The sequence below is a fragment of the Nansenia antarctica genome (assembly GCF_963989245.1).
Source record: "Nansenia antarctica genome assembly, chromosome: 20".
Classification (NCBI taxonomy): Eukaryota; Metazoa; Chordata; class Actinopteri; order Argentiniformes; family Microstomatidae; genus Nansenia; species Nansenia antarctica.
Window position 1 is genome coordinate 16,220,847 of NC_137693.1, and position 23,673 is coordinate 16,244,519.

The 23,673-nt window shown below is 47.3% G+C and overlaps 1 protein-coding gene across 1 annotated transcript in view; it reads right to left on the minus strand.

The window, feature by feature from the left end:
• mtmr4 (myotubularin related protein 4) overlaps positions 1-23,673 on the minus strand; it is a 67,265-nt gene that overhangs the window by 36,265 nt on the left and 7,327 nt on the right. The window contains exon 2 of the mRNA XM_080550096.1: positions 19,280-19,377. Within this exon, the coding sequence (XP_080406222.1) occupies positions 19,280-19,282 (3 nt within the window). The 5' untranslated portion in view covers positions 19,283-19,377. The remainder of the gene's footprint in view (positions 1-19,279; positions 19,378-23,673) is intronic.

Here is a 23,673-nt window from a genome sequence, read left to right on the forward strand (position 1 = left end):
ATAATATCAATAAGTCATCAGTCTTGCCGGTCAGTCAGTCACTGTCAGTGAAGTGTTGTTTGTTTGTTTGTCCCAGTTTTCAAAGGGGGCGTGGCTTAGCGATAGGTCCATTACAATGGTCTACAATCATGAAGAGGAATCGGATTGTATTAACGAGAACATATCTGATGTCCATAACCAACACTTATTTATGATAGATCTATCTAGATTTAATCTGCTAGATTCATCTGCTTAAAAACTCAATCTAGCAGACAGTCTGTATCAGCCATGGGACCTGAGAAGGACATCCGCCCCCACAAAGCAGTAGGTGTTAACACCTGCCATACTGATTATCACATGTAAAAAACCTTAATGACTGTCAACAAACAAGAGAAAAACATAGTCCCTCCCTCGGGGTAGAAGGGAAGGGAGGGGGTTCAAATGTAGACCCCCTGTAGACCCCCGGAGAAGCTTGTCAAAGTTCTAACTATCCCCATCTCTCGAGAGTCTGTCCTCCAGACCCCTCCAGCCTGTCCTCCAGACCCCTGCAGCCTGAGGCCGAGGGGGGTTCACTTCTCAAGGACGACGTCTGACAACCTTGGACCAGCCGCTCCATAACGCTACTGGAAACTAGAGCACGACTTACAATGCCCATTTGAATTGCAAATTACCTGGTACGGCATCTATGAAATGTTGGATTTTTGCTTGAGGCAGGAGAAGAGAGCGAGAGAGAGCGAGAGGGACAGAGATGTTGCCATGTCCCTGGTGGCGTCTCTTAACAGACACACCATATGGGAAATTGCAACTACTGCCTAACAAGACAGCCAGCACCATTACCTGAGCCAAGACATGTGGGTAGACAGGCCTAGACTAAAGACGAAGGCTGTGTCAGTGATTACTAATAGGAGTTGGGAGGGAGAGGTGATCAGGGTTGGGTCTTGGGACAACTTGGGTTAGGGGTTCAGCTTTACCCCCTCAAAGTGGGGTTAATGTCATTAGACTACATTAGAGCAAGTCTATTCATCTGAATAATAGGCAGTGGTGCTTCGAAGAAGAAAGGACATCAGAGGGCTCTCTCTCTCTCTCTCTCTGATTACCACCCAACATCTCCTCTGTCAAAATGCAATGTCAGCTAATGACAAACTAAGCAGCAGTCAATATTCCAATTGTTTTTGAAGACAAAGCAACAAAGCTCACTCAAAGTTCCCTTTTCCCCCCGAGGAGTAGGTCCATAAGCTTCTCCTCTCAGGATGTACGCTGGCCTATCAGCCACAACCAGGTCTTTTGTCAACCCTGTCTAAAATGTTCACCCCTCCCTGGTGGATTCAAATCGCAGTGTCCCCTGTGATCTCTCCTACAAGGATAACGGCCGACTGCGTGGGCCGACTGGATGAGTCAGCTGATGGGCCATCCATCCTGCCTGCTCTGTGCCGAGACGCGGAGGTGACGTGACGCTGGCAGCGCCCGACAGTCAGGGGCACAGGGTGTGTGTGGACCTGGAGGGTTCAGACCCGAAACGCAGGTTGGATCTCACCCAACGCCTGCCTGCGCCGAGACAGAAGCTCATTTGGTATTCTGGTCGGGTAAGGCCGGCCGGGGACGAGCCAGACAGGTGCGATACATCACTGACTGAGGAGCGGCTAGCGAGCGCACTCCCAGATTTAATGGCAGTCTCTAGGAGGCAGCACGAAGTCAACCCCTCTCAAGTGCGCCGCACACGACACGATACACCCAGTCTCTGCTCTCTCTTTCTCTTTTTCTTCCATTTTCCCTTCTTCACGCACAACTCAACCCTGTAGATGACTCGGCAACTTTTTTGGCTGGACACTCTTAATGCTGCAGGTGCCTCCGTGCCCCTGGTGTGCTTTTCTGCTGTGAAGCCTGCCAGCACAGAGTGTACTTTCACTAACCCACCAGCCCAGGCTGCTGTTAATGCTGCACTACAAACCCATCACAGAGGCAGAGGCGGACTCCGTTGCACTTGACAGGTGGGCTTAAATGGATGCTTCTGATGCTAAACCGAAAAGGCACACGCTTTCTAAATTTAGAATGAAGAGACCAAGCTTCAAAAAGCCACTTCCTGCCAGGCCCAGATGGCACAGTGTCGGGCTTAAATACAGGGTTTCACATTTAATACCTTTTTAGACCCTTTTATTAGACCTCTTTAAATATATTTTTTGACCTATTCGCGACATGATAGCGTTTTGTCATCCTCGAGGTGATGAAATTTGTTTTTTTTGGGTTCCAGCTTGATTAATTTCTGCGTAAATAGATGTGGTCGGACTGATTTCCTTGCAGGATCTCATTTTTAGACCGAATAACTGAAATTTGGAGACCTTTTTAGGCAACCTCAGCACATATGTTCAAGTCAAGACTAAAAACCATATTTTTAATATTGCCTTTAAATGACTAAATAAATAAATAAAGATTATATAATTATAATGATTAAAGCACTTTGAGCTGCAACGTTAGCAGGAAAAGCGCTATACAAATAAAGTTATTATTATTATTATTATTATTATCACCAGAGCCGACCAGACAAAACACAGTGGAAGACATGTAAACAACTATCCGTTGTATACTCCCAGATACGATCGGCTCAGATTACAACAACAACAACAACAACAACAACAACAACAACAACAGAGAACCGCTCTGACGCTGCAGGCAGGAAGATGGAGAACAGCAGGTGTCCGACGCAGTTTTTGCTTTGTCACAGCTGAGAGCCTGCCTCCCCCCCCCCTCCGTCTGACAAGCACTCACAACTCTGCACCTGATGAACATGCAGCAGCCTCTCTCTCTCTCTCTGCCTCTCTCTCTCTCTCTCTCTCTCTGTGTGTGTCTCTCTCTCTCTCTCTCTGTCTGTCTCTCTGCGTGTCTCTCTCTCTCTCTGTCTCTCTCTCTCTGTGTCTCTCTCTCTCTCTCTCTCTCAAAGAGAAAGAGGGATAATGGTGGATCCTCATGACTCTAACACAGCAGAGGTGATACTATTTAAGGTAAAAGAGGTTGTGTCTCTATTTAAAGGAGCTAGACATTAAATCTGGGCCCCCTGAGGTCTGAAGGCGTAATTGTCATGACAACAAGCTGGTTGTTTACCAATTCTAGCACTAGCTAGCCTCACCAAATCAGCTTTCCAGGAGATTGAGATCAGACCCTGGGATGTCAAATGAACAAGGTAAAAAGTATCTGCGCTGGATAGTTTTGATTTGCCTACTAACGAGTTACAATATGACAAGTGGCTGTACCAGGCAGGAGAAACACAGGACAGTGAAAATGTTGTGTAACTCCTTTAATTCACTAAAACAACGGTGTCCTAATCCATCTGTAAAAATCCGGTGAGTGAAACTGTCTTTCCTGGGATTACTGTGCATAAAGAGAGAGCGTGGGAGTCCCTAGGGTCTTAGTGTAATGTTGGATTATTACTTTTCTTCAGATTAGCGAATCCCGATCGTATTCCAGAAGCATCCGTTGGTTTTAGTAGATGGGAGTTGAGTTGCAGGTGACGACAGCCTTGCACGGACGCACTGGGGCAGAGAATGTCAACGACGCACATGGCCTTCAATGTGCAGCACTTCACCCGACGCTAAAACCGTCAGTCAAAGTCACATTTGCACAACGTGTCAGGGGCAAAAAAGGACAGAGGCAGAAAGTGAGAGGGAGAGAGAGAGAAGACAAGAGGGGGAGAGAGAGAGAGAGAGAGAGAAGAGCAGCACGAGAAGACAGGGGGAGAGAGAGAAGCAGTGACAGATGGCACCAGAGAGAGAGAGAGAGATGGTAAGATAGCGGCAGAGAGAAAGAGACAGAGCGACATACAGACAGGGGGAGAGAAAGTGCTTGCGGGGGCTGAGTTGGCGAATATTGTTAGACTAGTGTCCAGTTCAGGGATGGCAGAGCAGAGAGTCAGTGATGAATCATACCCCCTCACCTCCCTTGCCTCCTCCCCTCATCTCAGAAAGTGTTAATATTTCATGGACCGGCATGTTCTAAAAGAGAACTTCTTTTGCACAAGACTGAGCTGTACTTCAAGGGTTGGTGATGCGGATTTTCCCCTGTGACTTAAGCCTCAGTACTTCTACAAAATCACACACCAAAAAACACCAATGCATGCACGCACACTCACTCACACAAACGCACTGAGCAGTGTTTATACGTTCTTCTGTCGAGACATGTTGTTCCATCAGGCCCAAATGGATTACCCATCAATCAAAGACACGTCGTTTGGACATTTGGAGTGACCTCAGGGTCAACTGACTCAATGTTTTTTGAGCTCCGACCAAACGCACACTAACAACCAGGCAGATTCTTTCAACATGGACCCAAACCAACACAACTGATAAAGAATTGGATCGAAGCAGACAGAGAAACCAATGATAACGCTGTCCAAATAGACTACGCCCAGTCTCTTCTCACAGACACTATATCTCTGACACAATGTCTGTTATGCTTAGGTGATATTATGCGGGAAAAAATACCCGGAAAAAAATATCCAGAATGTTCTCACTTGTGATATCTGACTGGTACCACAACCGGACAGCCACTGCTGGCTGCTCAACTGCCATTACACAAGCTGTTTTATGGGGCGCTTAGGTGGCGTAGCGGGTTAAGCGTCGACCACATAACCGCAGGGTTCCCGGTTCGATTCCGGCCCCGGACACATCCTGCATGTCATCCCTTCTCTCTCTCTCTCTCCCATCCTTCCTGTCAAACCTCTACTATCTCTATCCTCTTCTCTCTCTCTCACCCATCCTTCCTGTCAATCTCTTCTGTCTCTATCCTTCTCTCTCTCACCCATCCTTTTCCTGTCAAACCTCTACTGTCTCTATCACAATACAAAATTAAAATATGAGTGGGACTGCCCCCACTCAGAAAAAAACTAGTTTAAAAACAAAACATGCTGTTTTACCGAGTGTGGAGTGTGCCGAGCCCCCCAGAGTCTGTCAACACAGACTGCGTCGCTACACAGGTGGCAGTGTGACCAGAAGCTTCCGTGGGAAGAAGAGAGGTGTACAATTATACGAAATGAAAGAACTCCAGTTGGGTTGGAGTCACTAATCCCAGTCATTCTCCCATCAGCCCTCTGTGTTTACCTCCCGGAGCCTCTGACAGCAGTGTGTCTGTGGTGACGGATGGCACAGTGACGGGGGGACGGGGACGGGTTAGGGGACTCATCACAAGGATCTATCTGCTGGCAGGCTCTCATTGAGCCTCACCCACTAGGTGCCAGACAGGGTGGCATCCAATCTGTGGGAGCCATATCCCAGGTGCCAGCCTGGCGGGGTGCAGACGCTCCTCACACGGCCCCACTGGCTCCGGTTGCACTCCTGATTCATTTAGCCAGCGCTGGGGAGGAGGCCGTAATGGTGCCTGACTCATGGAAAAAAAACTTCCCAATTCAATCAAGGCTTTTTATGGTTTCGTTCGGAGAGACGTCGATACGGAAAGGCGAGAGAACGAACCCGACACGTGGAGAGGCGGAGAGGAGGAGGAGAGGAGATGGAAAGACGTAAGGCTTTTTGACAAAAGGTTTTTGATTTATTTATTTCGTTTTACGGGTTGTGAAATGTTTTGAGGACCGAAAACACAGAGAGCGGTCGTAGTTGTACAGATGTACGTGTTGGACGTGCACATGCACAGGTACTGTCAAGTAAGGTACCACAGCGAGAAATTCAGTTTTTTAAGGACACTTTCGAAAGAGAAAGGTTAACATGGTTGATACTGAATTATACAGACCATGGAGGAGGAGAAATGCTGATTCCGCTGAATCACTGACAGTAAAACACAGCCGAGTGTCCACACACACACACACACACACACGTTTCTATCTCGGGGGGGGCTCAGCCAGTCAGGCCTCAGCAGACAGGCAGGGGATGGGGGGGGGGGCACTACTGCCCTTCATCCACCTGTCAATAAAACCCCTGGGTGGTACAAAGCCACACACAGGCTGAACACAAAGGCTTTTCGAAAAAATGAATGGGAGGGGGATAAAAAATATTGAAGGGAACTTGTCTCCATGGCGATGACGACAAGTGTGACAGTTTGTCTTCACCCTCGTACACTCCCCCCCTTGAGACAACGGCCCTGTTGTGTGCACTGTGCAGCCAATCAGAGCTCACTACGGAGGAGGGGTTGGAGTAGGGCCCTGTTTAATAAAACAAAGGTCAGAGGTTAACCTGAGGACCTTGGGGCTGACCTGGGAGCCTCACAGACCGATATTCTAATCAATATTCTATCTATAACTCCCTCTTGCTTCCATTGTCTTACCATTGTGCCAGAGCTGGGAAAACTGCAGACAGTGCAGAGCACTGCACAGACTAGCCTACCTACCTACCCTCAGACCCTACCACCTGTCGTACATTACTCATTCATGTATTTATAACCCCCCTCATACATCACTATAGCCTCCCTCCCTAAGCCTTGCTCTGTCACACTGCTCTAACCGGCAGCGGTAAAGGCTGGGAGAAAGAACAAGCGTGCGTAGAGTCAGTACAGCAGTGGCTTTCTCTTCCTAACGCACATGTTCCCGTATATAAATATATATATATATGTGTGTCGTATTCTCTGGCAGGCCTCTACTCTACTCGATAAAGCGAGAGCTGAGAGAACCGTTCCAATTGGTCGAAAAGCAAGCAGGTCTCCGTTGTCACACGTAATCAGAAGGAGCTAGTCGCAAAAACAGTCGTGTCTGTACGGCACGTGGTCGGCGGCGGTTACTTAACAGTTTGAGGGGGGGGGGGGTGGGGGGGGCAAACGCATGCCTCGACCACGACACCCACCCTGCACCCCCCGCCACTGACTGACAAGCACTCACACACACAGAGACACACAGAGGCAGACACACACACACACACATACACACACACACAGAGAGAGAGACACACACACACAGACACACACTCACACACTGACACACACACGGAGAGAGTAGTACATTTACGCACACATATAATAGCCTACGCATGCACAAAGAAATATAGTACACACACACACATAGCGCGGCGTGCACTGCCAATGAAAAAAAAACTGAGCCACTTACAAAGCAGTTGAGCATAGAGCAGGAGACCCTGACCAGGCTCATGGTGAGGAGAAGCCGGGCCGTGGCGCCGGACAGACAGACAGCAGCACGACCAGAACACCAGGAGCCGGCATAACCATCCTCACCCCCGCCAGACCCTCTCCTCCTCCTCCTCCTCCTCCCCCTCCCCCTCCCACCCCCCCGCACGTAACCCCAGGAGGTGCTCGGAGGACACAAGGCCCACCCCGGTGGTCACTCAGCCCCTGAGAGAAAAAGGGGGGACAGAGAGACCCTGTGGAAAGCGCCCCCCCCTAGTCGCTTCAGGAAAAGGCCAGTGGAAGCGGATAGTCCATAAGAACACAAAGTTCTGATCGAGCACGAGCTGAGAGAAGAAAAAAAAGGAGAGGGGGAATGAATAGAGGAGAGGAAAAGGGGGGGAGCGTGCCGTGCGCTGCGGGAGCACCTGCTTCACCAGAGAGGAGAAGAATGAGGATACCGTGAGAGGAGAGAGAGAGAGGCGGAAAGAGAGAGAGAAAGAGAGAGGGGAATTGCCTGATGCTAGGCTCCACCCCTCTGCCTCTCCTCTCTCTACCACAGTCACGTGCGAGCATTGCGCTCTCTCTTTCTCCCCTCCCTCCCTCTCTCCCTCCCTCCCTCCCCCACTCCTTCTTCATTCACCCTTCACCGAGATCTCCTCATAAACATGCTGCTTCCTAAGCAACCAGGCACATCAGCACACGGTGTGCAGTGGTAGATGCACACACACACACACACACACACACACACACACACACACACACACACACCAGAACATGTCTTCACAAGACTATATTTAGCACCTTTCACACCCAGAGGAGAGGGATCGCTCCCCTGCATTGACACATCGGTATCAGCAAGCACAGACAGACAACGTCAAAGGCGTTGAGAGAAACACACACACCCACACGCACACACACACACACACACGCAGGTGGGGGGCTTACAAACCCAGACTGGCTCTTACAGTATCATGAAACCATCTTGTTGGCAGTGATTGAGCCAGTCCGGCAGGAGAGGATGAGAGAGAGCAGAGGGAGGGAGGGAGGGATGGGATGGAGTGAGCCAATGCGGAGAGCTCCAGTGACACAGCATTCTACAGCAGCGCTGTCCTCTCTCTCTCCCTCCCTCCCTCCTTCTTCCTTCGAGTGTCTCCTTGTGCAGCCAGTGAGCTGCAGGACACCACTGCACCGTGCAGGGAGACAGAGCGCTCTCTCTCTTCCCAAGGGGGAGGGGAGAGGTGTGTGTTTGAACACAGTGTCCCCTAAGGCAGAGGGACACATACAGCCCCCATCCCCCCTCACCCATTCTATACCACAGTGGAGTCGTGACATTGGGAGCCTGCCTGCTTCTGTTTATTTTTTTATTTATTTTTTTAACCATTCTGTAACTGTGTTAGAGCCGACACCCAATGAAACATTTCTATAGGGTTTCAACCAAGTACACAGGACAACAATATAATAATGTTCCGGTCAAGGTAGTCAACCTCTTTACTTAGAAGGTTCATTTCAGAATATTTTGAAGCCAAACCCCGTGGTCTGAGCTGTCCCTGGCCTGCCTGTGGTCCCCTGTGTCCTCTGTGACGTAGCAGGGGAGCCTGGCTCTGCTCAGAGGAGCCTGGCTCTGACGTGCCGTGGCTCAGAGGCTGTGACGTGCCGTGGCTCAGAGGCTGTGACGTGCCGTGGCTCAGAGGCGGTGACGTGCCGTGGCTCAGAGGCGGTGACGTGCCGTGGCTCAGAGCAGACCAATAGCGTGGTGGTATAGGCTTGGGTGGTTTTCTTTTTTTTATACCGGGAAAGCGTCCCCCATCCCCCAGCCAAAACCTTTTGTCAGAAAACCCATTAACCTTGGGGCGCTTAGGCGGCATAGCGGGTTAAGTGTCGACCATGTAACCGCAGGGTTCCCGGTTCGATCCCGGCCGCGGACATACCCTGCATGTCATCCCTTCTCTCTCTCTCTCTCTCCCATCCTTCCTGTCAAAATATCTACTGTCTCTATCAATGAAAAGAAAAATATGAGTGGGACTGCCCCACTCAGAAAAAAGAAAAAGAAAAAACGATTAACCATAATTGCAAGCAGGCCTCGCCATGTGTGATGTTCATCCTTCCACTGGATAAATGGCGCAGGTTATTACCAAGACGCAGTGGCATTCCGATTCGGCATTGAAATGGTAAATGGTAAACGGACTGCACTTATATAGCGCTTTTATCCAAAGCGCTTTACAACGGTCTCTCATTCACCCGTTCACACACACATTCACACACCAATGGCGGAAAGCTACCATGCAAGGTGCTGGCCCGCTCACTGGGAGCAATTTGGGGTTCAGTGTCTTGCCCAAGGACACTTCGACATGTGGCCAACCGGGGCTCGAACCGCCGATCTGCCAACCTTGCGATCATTAGACTGCAGCTCTACCTCCTGCGCCACAGTCGCCCCATTCAACAACCATAGTAAGCCGTTTCAGCAAATAACCCCTAACAACATACACTAACAACATATACTAACAACATATACTAACAACATATACTTCAAACCTGCGCTAGGCTACCTGTGTCCACACACTCTCTCTCTCTCTCTCTCTCTCTCTCTCTCTCTCTCTCTCTCCCCCCCCCCCCCTCGGCCATTGCTGGAGCGCAGCAGGCGCGTGCCATTACAGTGATTAATCCTGCTGACATGGGTTGCATTCAAGATCGGCAACGTTAAAATGTCAGACTGCCGCATGTTAAAACGTACAATGTTCGACATTGGATAGTACAGCATATTCATTTCCGGGTGTGCATATGTCATACGAAGATTTAAATAAAGAGACGATAAGACCCCAAATATGACAACTATTTCCAAGTGGTTTAGGGTCCTGACGCTGTCCATGCCAGGTGCTGAACCTCACCTGTCTGTGGTTGACCCGTATGACCAGCTGGCGCTGTCCTGTCCTGTCCTTTGTATAATATAATATCTGCTTGGCCCTCACAAAGTAGAAATAGCAGCAGGAGCCTGAATAACAACAACCACTAATCAATGAAATGGCGTCACTGCCAGACAGTAGATTTTGGACCAATCAATAAATATCCTAGATTAACAAATAACGTTTCATTTTCATTAGCACTGCAGGGATATGCTGGACATTGTTGTCGTGACAACCAAAGCAACATTACCTCGAACCTTAATTACATTCTAGAATAGTATTGCGTATCACTCTGTGTTTTGTCTCAACGCTCCACAAGAGCAAAACCACAAGTAGCCTACGCCTTGATTTAACACTCAACAACGCCAAACTACCAGCAGAGAAACATCAGGGCCCTGGAGGATGAGGGGAAGAACGAGAGGGAAGGTTTAGAGAAGGGAAGGAGAGATGCCATCGAGTGGGGAATGGCCACCTTCAAGGAAAAAGACAACCTAATTCTCTCTCTTCAGCTCGAAGGAGGCCAGGAGAGAGGAGACATGGGTGGAGAGAACAGCATGAGAGACGTGGAGGTGAGGGAAATGTTCCGTCTCAAAGAGAAAGACAAACAAATCAACCATCTCCTTCAGGCCATGGAGAGGTCTAAGACCAAATTGAAAAAATTCAGAACCTCCAGAACCTCTGTACCTCACAGCAGAAAGAACTGGAGAGAAGAGAGGGAGGAGAGAGAGAGATTAGCCAGAGAAGCAGATGAAGATGGAGGAGAAAAAAAGAGAAGGCCACCCTAGAACAAACCATAGAGTCTCTACAGACGCAACTGGACGAGCTGTCCAAGGCCCAGAAGGACCTCCAGAGCCTCTCCGCTGCTCAGCAGGAAGACTGACAAAGGTAAAATCGAAGGCTTTGAGTGTAGAGATGCAGAGAAGAAAGCCATGGCCGAGGGTAGAGAGGAGAGAGGGATCTACGCTCTCTGCCAGACACACCACTCTGCTCCCTCCAAAATGGCTGCCGTTAATGTCCGCCGTCAGGTCCTCTTAGAGAAGTGGAGGAAGGAGAGGAGGGAGACGGAGGGGAGGATGAACAAGGCAGAGGAGAGGAGGTGTCTGACCAAGGACAAAGAGTTGGAGATCTTCTATAGAGACGTGAAGGAGCTGCTACGGCTGCTGAAGCTGAAGGGATGTGAGCGTGAAAAGGAGGGAGAGAGAGGATGAGAGATCAGCTCGGCATGACGGCCATAGAGCTGGAGAAAGCTCCATAAACGTTGGGTCAACAAACCATTGTCGTAATTTCTACATGTTACATGATTGCAGCCGACATCCGTAAACGTTTGTTCCAGCTAAACCGAATGAAAAGGATAACCCAGGCCCCACCACGGCTGTCCAGAACAGCGCTCTCTCTCTCTCTGTCTCTCTCTCTCAGCTCCAGATATGGCCTCCTGTGTCTCCAGAGCTATTTTAGGAAAACAGGGCAGCCACTTGTCCAACCAGAGAGCCTGCAGGTTGACAGCTCACTGGCAGCTAACACATGATCTGGATGACTCAGGGAGGGGAAGCTATTGTCTCCATCATGCAGGGGCGATGTTTCTTAGATACTCTGCAGGATAGCATAGCCACATGGGGCAGTGTGCTGGAGGTTCATTGTAGCTAGCCACAGTGAATCATTCCATCTTCAGGATTCCTTTGGCTGTCACAGATTCCCTCTGTCTGATACTGTCCTTTGGGGAAGGGGAGGTTCCTCCATCCATCTCAAATACCAAAACATACCGGCAATATTCCCATGGTCCAAAGAAAGGGTGTCAAACACGGTCAAACACCGCTGGGAGGAGGTGTCCTTCAAGGAGGGGTTAACACAACCACTAACGACCTGGAATAACCCCTGAGGCTGAAACTGAAGCCGCTGCCCAGAGTCTCTAATGTCCCTTCAGTCAGTGGACTGAACCCCAGAGGACGGACACACAGACACACACACACACACACACACACACACCCTCCTCATGATTTACATAACCAGGTGACATCACATGGGGCAGGGACACAAAAGCTCCCATGTTTACTGTAGGTCCAAACACACACACGCCTCATGCCTCACAGTCCCTCAAAGGTAGCACCGCGGTGCATTGTGGGTACCCCGAGCAGGGTAAAATAACCCCATTGTCCTCCTTTTCCATGCTCATATTAACCTGTTGACAATGGGACAGGCTGAACCGACAGAAGCATGAACTCAATACCTCCCGTTTTGTTTTAGCCACACAAAGCGAACATGGTACATTGAGGCTGGAAAGCGATTACACGCTGCTTCACAAGGCCGGATTAAAGGGATTGGATAACCTGTGGAAAAGACTGCTGGAACACACCGCTTTCAATCCTACCTGACATGCTTTCCACCTCTCGAGGATTGATGGGGTGGGCCGGCAACACAAAACCCCACACCTGCAGCAAAGCCACAAGGCCCTAATGTGATTTTGGTGATTTTGTCTGGATATGGTTGCATGAAATATAGGGGGTTTTATTTATCTATTTCTATGTTGTATTTTTTTGTATTAAAATGTATTATATTATAATGTATTATTATTGAATTGTATTGTATTATACTGTAATGTATTGATTTTGTGTGGACCCCACTAATAGTAGCCATTGGTTAATGGCTAATGGGGATCCAAATAAACGAACAAACAAATAATGTAATAGCACTGGATTTTGGGTGTTTATACGATTTGTAATAATAATAATAACTTTATTTGTATAGCGCTTTTCCTGCAAACATTGCAGCTCAAAGTGCTTTAATCATTATATAATCTTAATTTAATTCTTTTTTAATTTAAATGCAATATTAAAAAGATGGGTTTTTAGTCTTGACTTGAACATATTTGCTGAGGTTGCATCCCTAATGTAAACTGTACAGTACAGTGCTGAGTGCATTGAATCCACTGTGTCTGCATAGTAAGTGCAAGAGACAGAATTAGACAGCATGGTGTCATTTTCTTAAAATTGTAACCAAAACGGTTTCCCTGTTCCGCTTTACGTTCATCCAATACTAATGTGAGGACTTCAGACAGGAGAGGGACAGCCATCACCCTGCCCCCATCACCCTGCCCCCATATCACCCTGCCCCCATCACCCTGTCCCCATCACCCTGCCCCCATCACCCTGCACCCCCATCACCCTGCCCCCCCATCACCCTGCCCACATCATCTAATTAGCGCTGGCACACAAAGGGCCTATGACGCCACGGGAGCAGAGTGACATCTTCTCTACCCAGCCGACCAGAACACTGGGGGGGGTTACAAGTCCTACCGTGATCTGTTACACTTCCCATTTCTCAACTCTCACAAATAAAAGGACGGTCCCTGTGCTTTGAGAAGCTGTCCACTCACCCTGACTGACATTCTTCTTCCCTACGCTACAGAGAATCTCTATCAACAGTCCTCCTGGCTGCACACGGTTTATTAGCCATCCCAGAGAGAGGAGTGGACCACCCTGTGTATACATGTAGCCCAGTCCAGAGATAACAGATCACACAAGTATGACGTAAGGGATTAAATCCAACAACCAGGGCATAAGGAGCCAGTAAAGCCAAGCAGGCACATCCACCATATAGCAGATTATTATGTGGCATTATAGACATTATGGTAATAGAGGAGGGGCGGGGCTGAAAGGGCTTGCTGTGGAAAGGAACATTGGATCCCTACGGTCACAGTCATGTTCAAACAACACTTTAGCTTTTCTCCCAAGGCAATGTAAACACCAATGTAAGTGAATCAGTATGGCTTTTATTACATCCAATGTACAGGTACACAACAGTCAAATTCTTTGGCTTAGGTTCTTCAACATTGGAATTGCAGCAAGATACAAAATCACAATAATAGAATGAAGTAAAAAATAAGTAAAGTACCGTATTTTCCGCACTATAAGGCGCACTTAAAAGCCCAAAAAATAAAAAAATAACGACAGTGCGCCTTATAATCCGGAGCGCCTTATATATGGATCAAAATGTAACAATTACATGACCAATATTTTTTTTTTTAATAATAATAAAATGTTTCAGTACGACTGGTAAACTACAAAGCCGCACCGCTTGCAGCATTACGGTAATCAGTAAACGACGGCCGCCATCTTGGAATCTCCGCGAATGCTATGCTATTGTTATGCTATCATGTGCTCTGAATGGATGCCGTACTCACCCAACTGTTCAATTCGGACACTGAAGAAGAATAATTCAAGGGATTCGTGGACGAGGAATGAACTGAAAAAGTGAGCTTTACGTGTTATACATAACTGAACAATGTTGAGTTATGCACTAACGTTTGATTTAGTGGTATCAGACTGTTTCTTTTACTACGTGTTTACTGAAATAAAGTTTGAATGTTTGACTGAATTGAATTAATGAACATCTCATCCCTCTGTCTCCATGTCATTGTAGAACACCCATGCCTTTGGAATGTGAAGCTTGAGGTCTACAAAGACAAAGACATCTTAAATGAAGGAGGAGAACCTGACGAGACGGAGGATAACATCCTGTCCTTTTCTTCACAGTTGCCCGTGTATCATAGGCTTTAGATTTTGAACTTAAGATCACTCTGATCATTACGTTGTTATGAACCCCAAGAGAAGAGAGAACATTATCGATGGCAGTAGATACGTTTCCGACGACACAGTATACCTAACGACAATACTATCAGACTGTTTCTTTTACTACGTGTTTACTGAATCAGGGAAAAGTTCCCCTCCACGTTTGGGAGAAGAGTGAACAAGGCTGGGAGATATTGTTAATATTGTTAATATGTTATTGTTAATATTGTTAATATTGTTAATATGCACATTAACGTTTGAACAACGTTACCATGGGAGTGAACGGAGTTGTCAGAACGCTTAATAAAGTTTGACTTTATCTGACTGTGTTGTTGACATTCCCTTTAGCACAGCTCCATCTAGTGGATGCATAACGCAACCCCAGTCAAAAAAAAAAAAAACGACAGTGCGCCTTATAATCCGGTGCGCCCTATATATGAAAACATTTCTAAAATAGGCCATTCATTGAAGGTGCGCCTTATAATCCGGTGCGCCTTATAGTGCGGAAAATACGGTAAGTCATAATAAACTAGAATAAAGTAATAAAGTGATGGTAGTCGTACTACAGCGGAACCAGTCGTACTGCAGCAGAATCAGTTGTGCAAAATGCTGTGCAGGGTACAATATCATGAAATGCAATATGACACAGATATGATATAATACAGGTAGTCATTCAAGCAGTAGTCAGGTAGTGTTCAGGTAGTGTTCAAGTAACCAGCTAGGGTGCAGGGGGAGACAGTCTTTGGTTTTCTTCCAGTGCATTTTCCCAGGAACCTGATTGCTTGAACGAAATAACAAAATGTTTGACATCCTCTGGGTTTCAGCCCCGAGGCTACGGTACCGTTTCCCCGATGGCAGTAGCTCGACCCGTTTCTGGTTGGGGTGGCTGGGGTCCTTGATAATCCTGAGGGCCTTTCTGACACACCGGTCACTGTAGGTGTCCTGAAAGGAGGGAAGCTCACATCCGCTGATTGTCTCAGCTGTCTGCACTACCCTTCTCAGCTTTTTTGCAGTTTTGGGCAGTGCAGTTCCTTTACCAGGCAGTGGTACAACCTGTCAGGATGCTCTGGGTTGTGCCTCCTAGTAGCCCCCCTAGGATCTTCAGCCTTAATCTGCCTGAGATGGAAGAGGCGACGTTCTGCTTTTTCACCCCCTGGTTGGTGTGCTCATCCCAGGTGAGGTGGTTGGTGATGTTGACCCTCTCCACAGCAGACCCGATGATGGTGATGGGGTCTTGTGCCTGCCTCTTTTTCCTGAGGTCCACCACTAGCTCCTTGGTCTTGTCGGCGTTGAGAGGGAAGTTAGTTAAATTGGCCTGGCTGTACTACCTCACTTCTGTAGGGATGGAAGGGCAGCGCTTGAATACAGTTGCAGTAATAACACATTTATCTATACCTTTTTATTCATTGTCTTATTATATTGTTAAATCTATTTATTTTCTATATATATGTATCTAATCTTGTAATTTGAAATTATCCTCCTTTTTCAGTTTTTTTCAATGCTGTATGTAAAGCACTTTTAATTGCTGCGTGTATACAGAACTGCGTGTATATGTGTAGACAGAACTGCGTGTATACGTGTCAGAACTGAGTGTATATGTGTAGACAGAACTGCGTGTATATGTGTAGACAGAACTGCGTGTATATGTGTAGACAGAACTGCGTGTATATGTGTAGACAGAACTGCGTGTATATGTGTAGACAGAACTGCGTGTATATGTGTAGACAGAACTGCGTGTATACGTGTAGACAGAACTGCGTGTATACGTGTAGACAGAACTGCGTGTATACGTGTCAGAACTGCGTGTATACGTGTCAGAACTGTGTGTATAAGCCAAGTCACACTAACCCAAAACAAAAAGGTATTCTGGCAGTTCTGTTTCTTTTAGGCTGTAGCTTAAGCAATAACGATAGCCTGAAGATCATACAGGCTACTCACGACTACAATAATAACTTAAAATACAATACAGAATAACTGCCTGAGGGGTACAGTGAGCTTTTGCAGATTCAGCATTCTGATTCAGCATTCTGATTCAAGCAGGAACCATCAGCTCCTCCTAATCAAATAAAAAGTTGGATCATCAAGTACTGTCACCGTCTGTCACACAGAGAAGAAGCACAGCAGTTTCCCTGGAAGAGCTTTTGAAATGATCACCGTAAAACATCCACAAGAGGGCATCCTTTGTAATGTTGTGCCAACACTGGCCAACACAACGAGGAGCAGGTAGATTCACCAAATAGACCAGACTGTCCAAAGACATGTGGGCAGATGCTAATCCAGAGCATAGTAACTTCTTAGCCTGTCTTAACCAGCCTGACTGCAGGCCCCGGTCGGCCACACCCACCTCTGAGTGCCCCATGAGGCCGATATAGTGACACCAAGGCGTGAGCAGCAGCTAATAGATGGGAGACCAACTCTGCTGATGGTGGAGCTGGACGGGCTCCAAAACGGCAGCATCCCAAATCCCCCTGGTCGGGTACAACCTCCACCCGCTCTGCTCCCAACATCAAAGAGTCTGCAACATCTGCTTACCTGCCCAGAGCACTTTTACACACCCTGTAGCAACTCCTGAATGAAATAAACAGGAAGATAAAACCCGGGCCCTGGTGAGGGAGGTATGTGGGACAGAGGTGAGTGATCACCGTAAAGCCTGCCCCGCGGGACTAGCAGGGTCAAGCTTCAGACTCTCTTCAAAGACACTAACGTTGTTTTCAATTGGGTCTACCGAAAGGTTCGAGACGCGTGTCAAGAGCTGTTAACGCAGTCCCCGGCTTCAGCACAGACCCGTCAGGGGCGGTGTTGCCAGATGGGCGGTTTTCCAGACCAATTGGGCTAGTTTAGGCTGCATTGTGCTGGTAAAATTGGGCTTGGGCTGGTGGACAGAATTTTTTAATATGTATTATGATATATCATATGCTATAATATTTGGGCTGTTTTTTTTTTTTTTTATCAATTTGGGTGGATTTTGAGCACTGATTGGGCTGGTAAACATCAGACCAATCTGGCAACACTGGTCAGGGGTGAGCCATGGAAATGACATCAGATACAACAGTTGGTTTAGCCAACGTTAGTTAGTTACAATAAAAAACAGAAACCGAACAAAATTCGATAGAGGTACTGTTAACTATCCTACTGCAGCTAGGCTACTTCAGCTAAACAACTAGCTTAGCGACAATAAAGTTGTACATATGCTACGAATATATCCCATGAAGACGAGCATGCCGAATGATTTTATAAACGCTCCACATCTCTGATGATACCTTTAGTGGTCTATAGCTCTGCTGTAATGTGTTTTTTGTCAGTCGGTTAATGCTTAAAAATGATACTTCTGGTGTGCTGTTTCAGCATCACGACACAACCCACACATCAAGACAGACTTTTGTCTGTGGGACACTTCAGGCAGTGGTGGTGCAGAATTGTGCATCCTTCCTCACTAAAAAGAAACTCCTGACCTTCTTTTCCAATTCATTAGGTCGTGTCTAGAAGGAGCGGAGACATGCTGTGACCAAAGCTTTAAAATCGATGCATTTAAAACCTGCGACGCTCTCAAACACATGAAGTTGTAATCTTGAATGGAATGTTACCTCAAACGTTGAGCAACATCCATTTAGTTATTGCATGCATGTGAAAGACGTCCAGAGAATCCCTTCTAGTGGGAATACTCCTTAACATTCTACATCGTTAAAGTTCTAATTGAGCAATATACGAGGCACCACACAACAACAAAAGCTTAACCTTCCAAATGTTTGTTTACCACTGGTAGTGGAGTGTGAGAGGAGCTGGTAGTGGAGTGTGAGAGGAGCTGGGGGTGGAGTGTGAGAGGAGCTGGGGGTGGAGTGTGAGAGGAGCTGGGGGTGGAGTGTGAGAGGAGCTGGGGGTGGAGTGTGAGAGGAGCTGGTAGTGGAGTGTGAGAGGAGCTGGTAGTGGAGTGTGAGAGGAGCTGGTAGTGGAGTGTGAGAGGGTCTGTACGAGGTGTCATTGACTCACCATGCTGTCAGTCAGGGTCTGTACGAGGTGTCATTGACTCACCATGCTGTCAGTCAGGGTCTGTACGAGGTGTCATTGACTCACCATGCTGTCAGTCAGGGTCTGTACGAGGTGTCATTGACTCACCATGCTGTCAGTCAGGGTCTGTACGAGGTGTCATTGACTCACCATGCTGTCAGTCAGGGTCTGTACGAGGTGTCATTGACTCACCATGCTGTCAGTCAGGGTCTGTACGAGGTGTCATTGACTCACCATGCTGTCAGTCAGGGTCTGTACGAGGTGTCATTGACTCACCATGCTGTCAGTCAGGGTCTGTACGAGGTGTCATTGACTCACCATGCTGTCAGTCAGGGTCTGTACGAGGTGTCATTGACTCACCATGCTGTCAGTCAGGGTCTGTACGAGGTGTCATTGACTCACCATGCTGTCAGTCAGGGTCTGTACGAGGTGTCATTGACTCACCATGCTGTCAGTCAGGGTCTGTACGAGGTGTCATTGACTCACCATGCTGTCAGTCAGGGTCTGTACGAGGTGTCATTGACTCACCATGCTGTCAGTCAGGGTCTGTACGAGGTGTCATTGACTCACCATGCTGTCAGTCAGGGTCTGTACGAGGTGTCATTGACTCACCATGCTGTCAGTCAGGGTCTGTACGAGGTGTCATTGACTCACCATGCTGTCAGTCAGGGTCTGTACGAGGTGTCATTGACTCACCATGCTGTCAGTCAGGGTCTGTACGAGGTGTCATTGACTCACCATGCTGTCAGTCAGGGTCTGTACGAGGTGTCATTGACTCACCATGCTGTCAGTCAGGGTCTGTACGAGCACGCAGGGCTCTCCACTCGGACTCCCGCTCACCTCCCCTCTGTCGGGCTCCGCTGCGTCAGCGACGTCTCCTGCCAACAGGAAGCCGGAGGACACACACACACACACACACACACACACACAGTTTAGACATGGAGGATGTGGGAAACAAGATACAATCAAAACTCATCTTACAAATACAGTAATTACAGATTACGCAGAATCTTCTTGAAAAAAAAGCTCATTGAGATCAAAGCCAAGGACCTATACCAAGGACCTATACAAGGACCTATACCAAGGACCTATACAAGGACCTATACCAAGGACCTATACAAGGACCTATACCAAGGACCTATACAAGGACCTATACAAGGACCTATACAAGGACCTATACAAGGGCCTATACCAAGGACCTATACCAAGGACCTATACCAAGGACCTATACAAGGGCCTATACCAAGGACCTATACAAGGACCTATACCAAGGACCTATACAAGGACCTATACAAGGACCTATACAAGGACCTATACCAAGGACCTATACAAGGACCTATACAAGGACCTATACAAGGGCCTATACCAAGGACCTATACCAAGGACCTATACAAGGGCCTATACCAAGGACCTATACAAGGACCTATACCAAGGACCTATACCAAGGACCTATACCAGGACCTATACCAAGGACCTATACCAAGGACCTATACAAGGACCTATACAAGGACCTATACAAGGACCTATACATGGACCTATACAAGGACCTTATACAAGGACCTATACCAAGGACCTATACAAGGACCTATACAGTCAAGGACCTATACAAGGGCCTATACAAGGACCTATACAAGGACCTATACCAAGGACCTATACAAGGACCTATACCAAGGACCTATACCAAGGACCTATACAAGGACCTATACAAGGACCTATACAAGGACCTATACCAAGGACCTATACAAGGGCCTATACAAGGACCTATACAAGGACCTATACCAAGGACCTATACCAAGGACCTATACCAAGGACCTATACCAAGGACCTATACCAAGGACCTATACAAGGACCTATACCAAGGACCTATACCAAGGACCTATACAAGGACCTATACAAGGACCTATACAAGGACCTATACAGTCAAGGACCTATACAAGGGCCTATACAAGGACCTATACAAGGACCTATACCAAGGGCCTATACAAGGACCTATACCAAGGACCTATACCAAGGACCTATACCAAGGACCTATACCAAGGACCTATACAAGGACCTATACAAGGACCTATACCAAGGGCCTATACAAGGACCTATACCAAGGACCTATACAAGGACATATACCAAGGACCTATACCAAGGACCTATACCAAGGACCTATACCAAGGACCTATACAAGGACCTATTAAATACAGGGCTCTACAGTGCGACCATTTCACTCGCATTTGCGACTAAAAATACATCTGTGCGACTAGAGAAATAAATTCACGAGCACACGTGCGAGTACCGTTTTTTTTTTTTTTTTTTTTTTAATTCTAAAAATAAATCTGCGCGAACCGTGTGGCCACATTTTAAGCCGTCAGCCAGCCCGCTACGACCACGGGAAGTCATGTTAAAAGTGAAGTTACTTCTGTTAAACTGGCGCTAAGCTAACATCGCTAATCGCTAACTTCCTCCTGGGCCTTAAAGAGACAAGCGCCCTTTTCTCATCTCAAGCTTCATTAGCTTCATTAGCTCACCACATCTACAGATTTGGTCCCACACACTCCAGATTTGAACCCAAGGTTACAACCAGGGTTAACTACCCAGGGTAGAAAGTAGAAAGCTCTCAGACCTTCAGAACCCATTGAAAGTAGTGGAGGTACTCCAGAAGTCCAAATGCATCTCTAATCCTAGGAAACCCTAGGAAGCAAGTTGCCTAATGGCATGAAAATGCAACATGTTGTACTTGAGTGTGGCAGAGAGGTGGGACCCCCGGGGATGGTGGTGTGCTAACAGCTAGCCGCCGCAGAGGCACCGTGCTGGGCTGGCCACCTCCACATGTCACCACCCCGGGCAGCATGGGGCTGGGGACTGGTCATCTGGATGTGGGGTAGTTTAATACCCCTAGATGTGGAGTTGTCTGGCCACCGTGTGTGACTGATGTAGCCTGACCCAGCAGCAGGGAGGTGGGCAGCATGGAGACAGACCTCTGCATGGCCTGGCTGGGCTGCTAGCTGACAGACCTAGCCCTAAAGCCTGGCTGGGCTGCTAGCTGCTAGCTGACAGGCATGACATGGATGAATGAATGAACATGCTGCTAACCAGGAGAACTTGACACAGCTAGTCACCATAATACAATGCCATCAACTCTGCGTCTAGTAGGGCTGTAGGCATGGGCCAATGTGTGATTTTGGTGCAAAAATTGCAAAATCACTAATAAAAATGTGTTATAATTACATTTTTCACTGTGCTCCTAAATTTATTTGTGTGCCCCTAACATTTTTCATTTAGGAGCACATGTGCTCCTAGTGAAAAAGGTTAGCGTAGAGCCCTGCCTATACCAAGGACCTATACAAGGACATATACAAGGACCTATACAAGGACCTATACCAAGGACCTATACCAAGGACCTATACCAAGGACCTATACAAGGACCTATACAAGGACCTATACAAGGACCTATACAAGGACCTATACAAGGACCTATACAAGGGCCTATACAAGGACCTATACAAGGACCTATACAAGGACCTATACCAAGGACCTATACCAAGGACCTATACAAGGGCCTATACAAGGACCTATACAAGGACCTATACCAAGGACCTATAGAAGGACCTATAGAAGGACCTATAGAAGGACATATACAAGGATCTATCTTGACCATAGATAGCAGCTCTAATGAGATATCTACAATGGAGCCAACAGGAGCCACACCCACACAAGGCAGATAGACATAGCCCAGGCCTACAGGTTAACCTGGCAGTAAGGCCTCTCCAGACGCACGCTCAGGTAAACTCAAGCTACTCCTGAGTGTCCATTAGAACGCTATACTCCTGAGTGTCCATTACAATGCTATACTCCTGAGTGTCCATTAGGAAGCTATACTCCTGAGTGTCCATTAGAAAGCTATACTCCTGAGTGTCCATTAGAACGCTATACTCCTGAGTGTCCATTAGAATGCTATACTCCTGAGTGTCCATTAGGAAGCTATACTCCTGAGTGTCCATTAGGAAGCTATACTCCTGAGTGTCCATTAGAATGCTATACTCCTGAGTGTCCATTAGAACGCTATACTCCTGAGTGTCCATTAGAACGCTATACTCCTGACCTCCGGTAGTTGCGGAGAAGACGTGGTTTTGTCAATTGTCACCTCCACTGAATCTTCAATAAAACTGTGTTATAAACCTAGCTTGTATCCCCAAAAGTCAGTTATACTTATAACATCAGCCGTCTCCAAAGGCGTTTCCGAGAATTGGAATTGGAAACGGAAACGACTTTGGAGGCGGCTGATGGTAGGGAAATGAACATCCAATCCAGCAGCGACAGACAGCTCTGGTGGACATTCCTGCAGTCAGCATGCCAACTGCACCCTCCCTCAAAACAAAACAAAAAAACAAAAAGTAAACAACAAGTAAATACTAGTATTTTAAACTTGTGATTAATCATGATTACTCTATTGCGATTAAAAAATGTAATCGATTGACAGCACGAATATATATATATTTTTAAGATTAGTTTTATCATTTTCATAAAAACATATGGTTGAAAAGAGAAGAATGCTATAGGCTGCTCCACATGGGCACCATGGCAGACGCATGCATCAGGGCTGCCTGCCATGTGACCTTTGACCCAGGACGACACGCCTTCTAATAGGATGAACACTGATTTACGGGAAAGGGAAACTCGAGATTCCTCAAGTTGAGACCTTGATGCAAAGCAATAAACAGCACACCAACCGGCCACTCAATGAGATAACTAAGGGATATAATATTCACACAGGAAACAGAAGCGGTGTGAGAGCGACTCCTAGGCCGAACACTTCTCAATGGGTGTTCCGGCTGGGTGGTTCGGTCTCCCAGCAATAACAAAGACCAAGAAGCGGATAATAATTCCCACAATTAACATTCACACATGCTGAGAAACATGACTGAGGTCGTCAACAAACAGAGGCCGACATGTAGGGATTGTGTCACAACAATAAAACACGCACTACAACTGTACAACTTGTTTAAGTACCGTAAAGTTAGCAGAAGCCTAGTTTAGGCTATCTGAATGCATCCCAATATCCTATAGTAGCCCTATACAAAGCAACAAAGGCACTTAAGTGCTATAGCCTAACACTTTGGCAATACTGTCATTCGCTCGTTACACGCTCCACAAACACGCAAAAGCAGACTAGAGCACGCTGACTC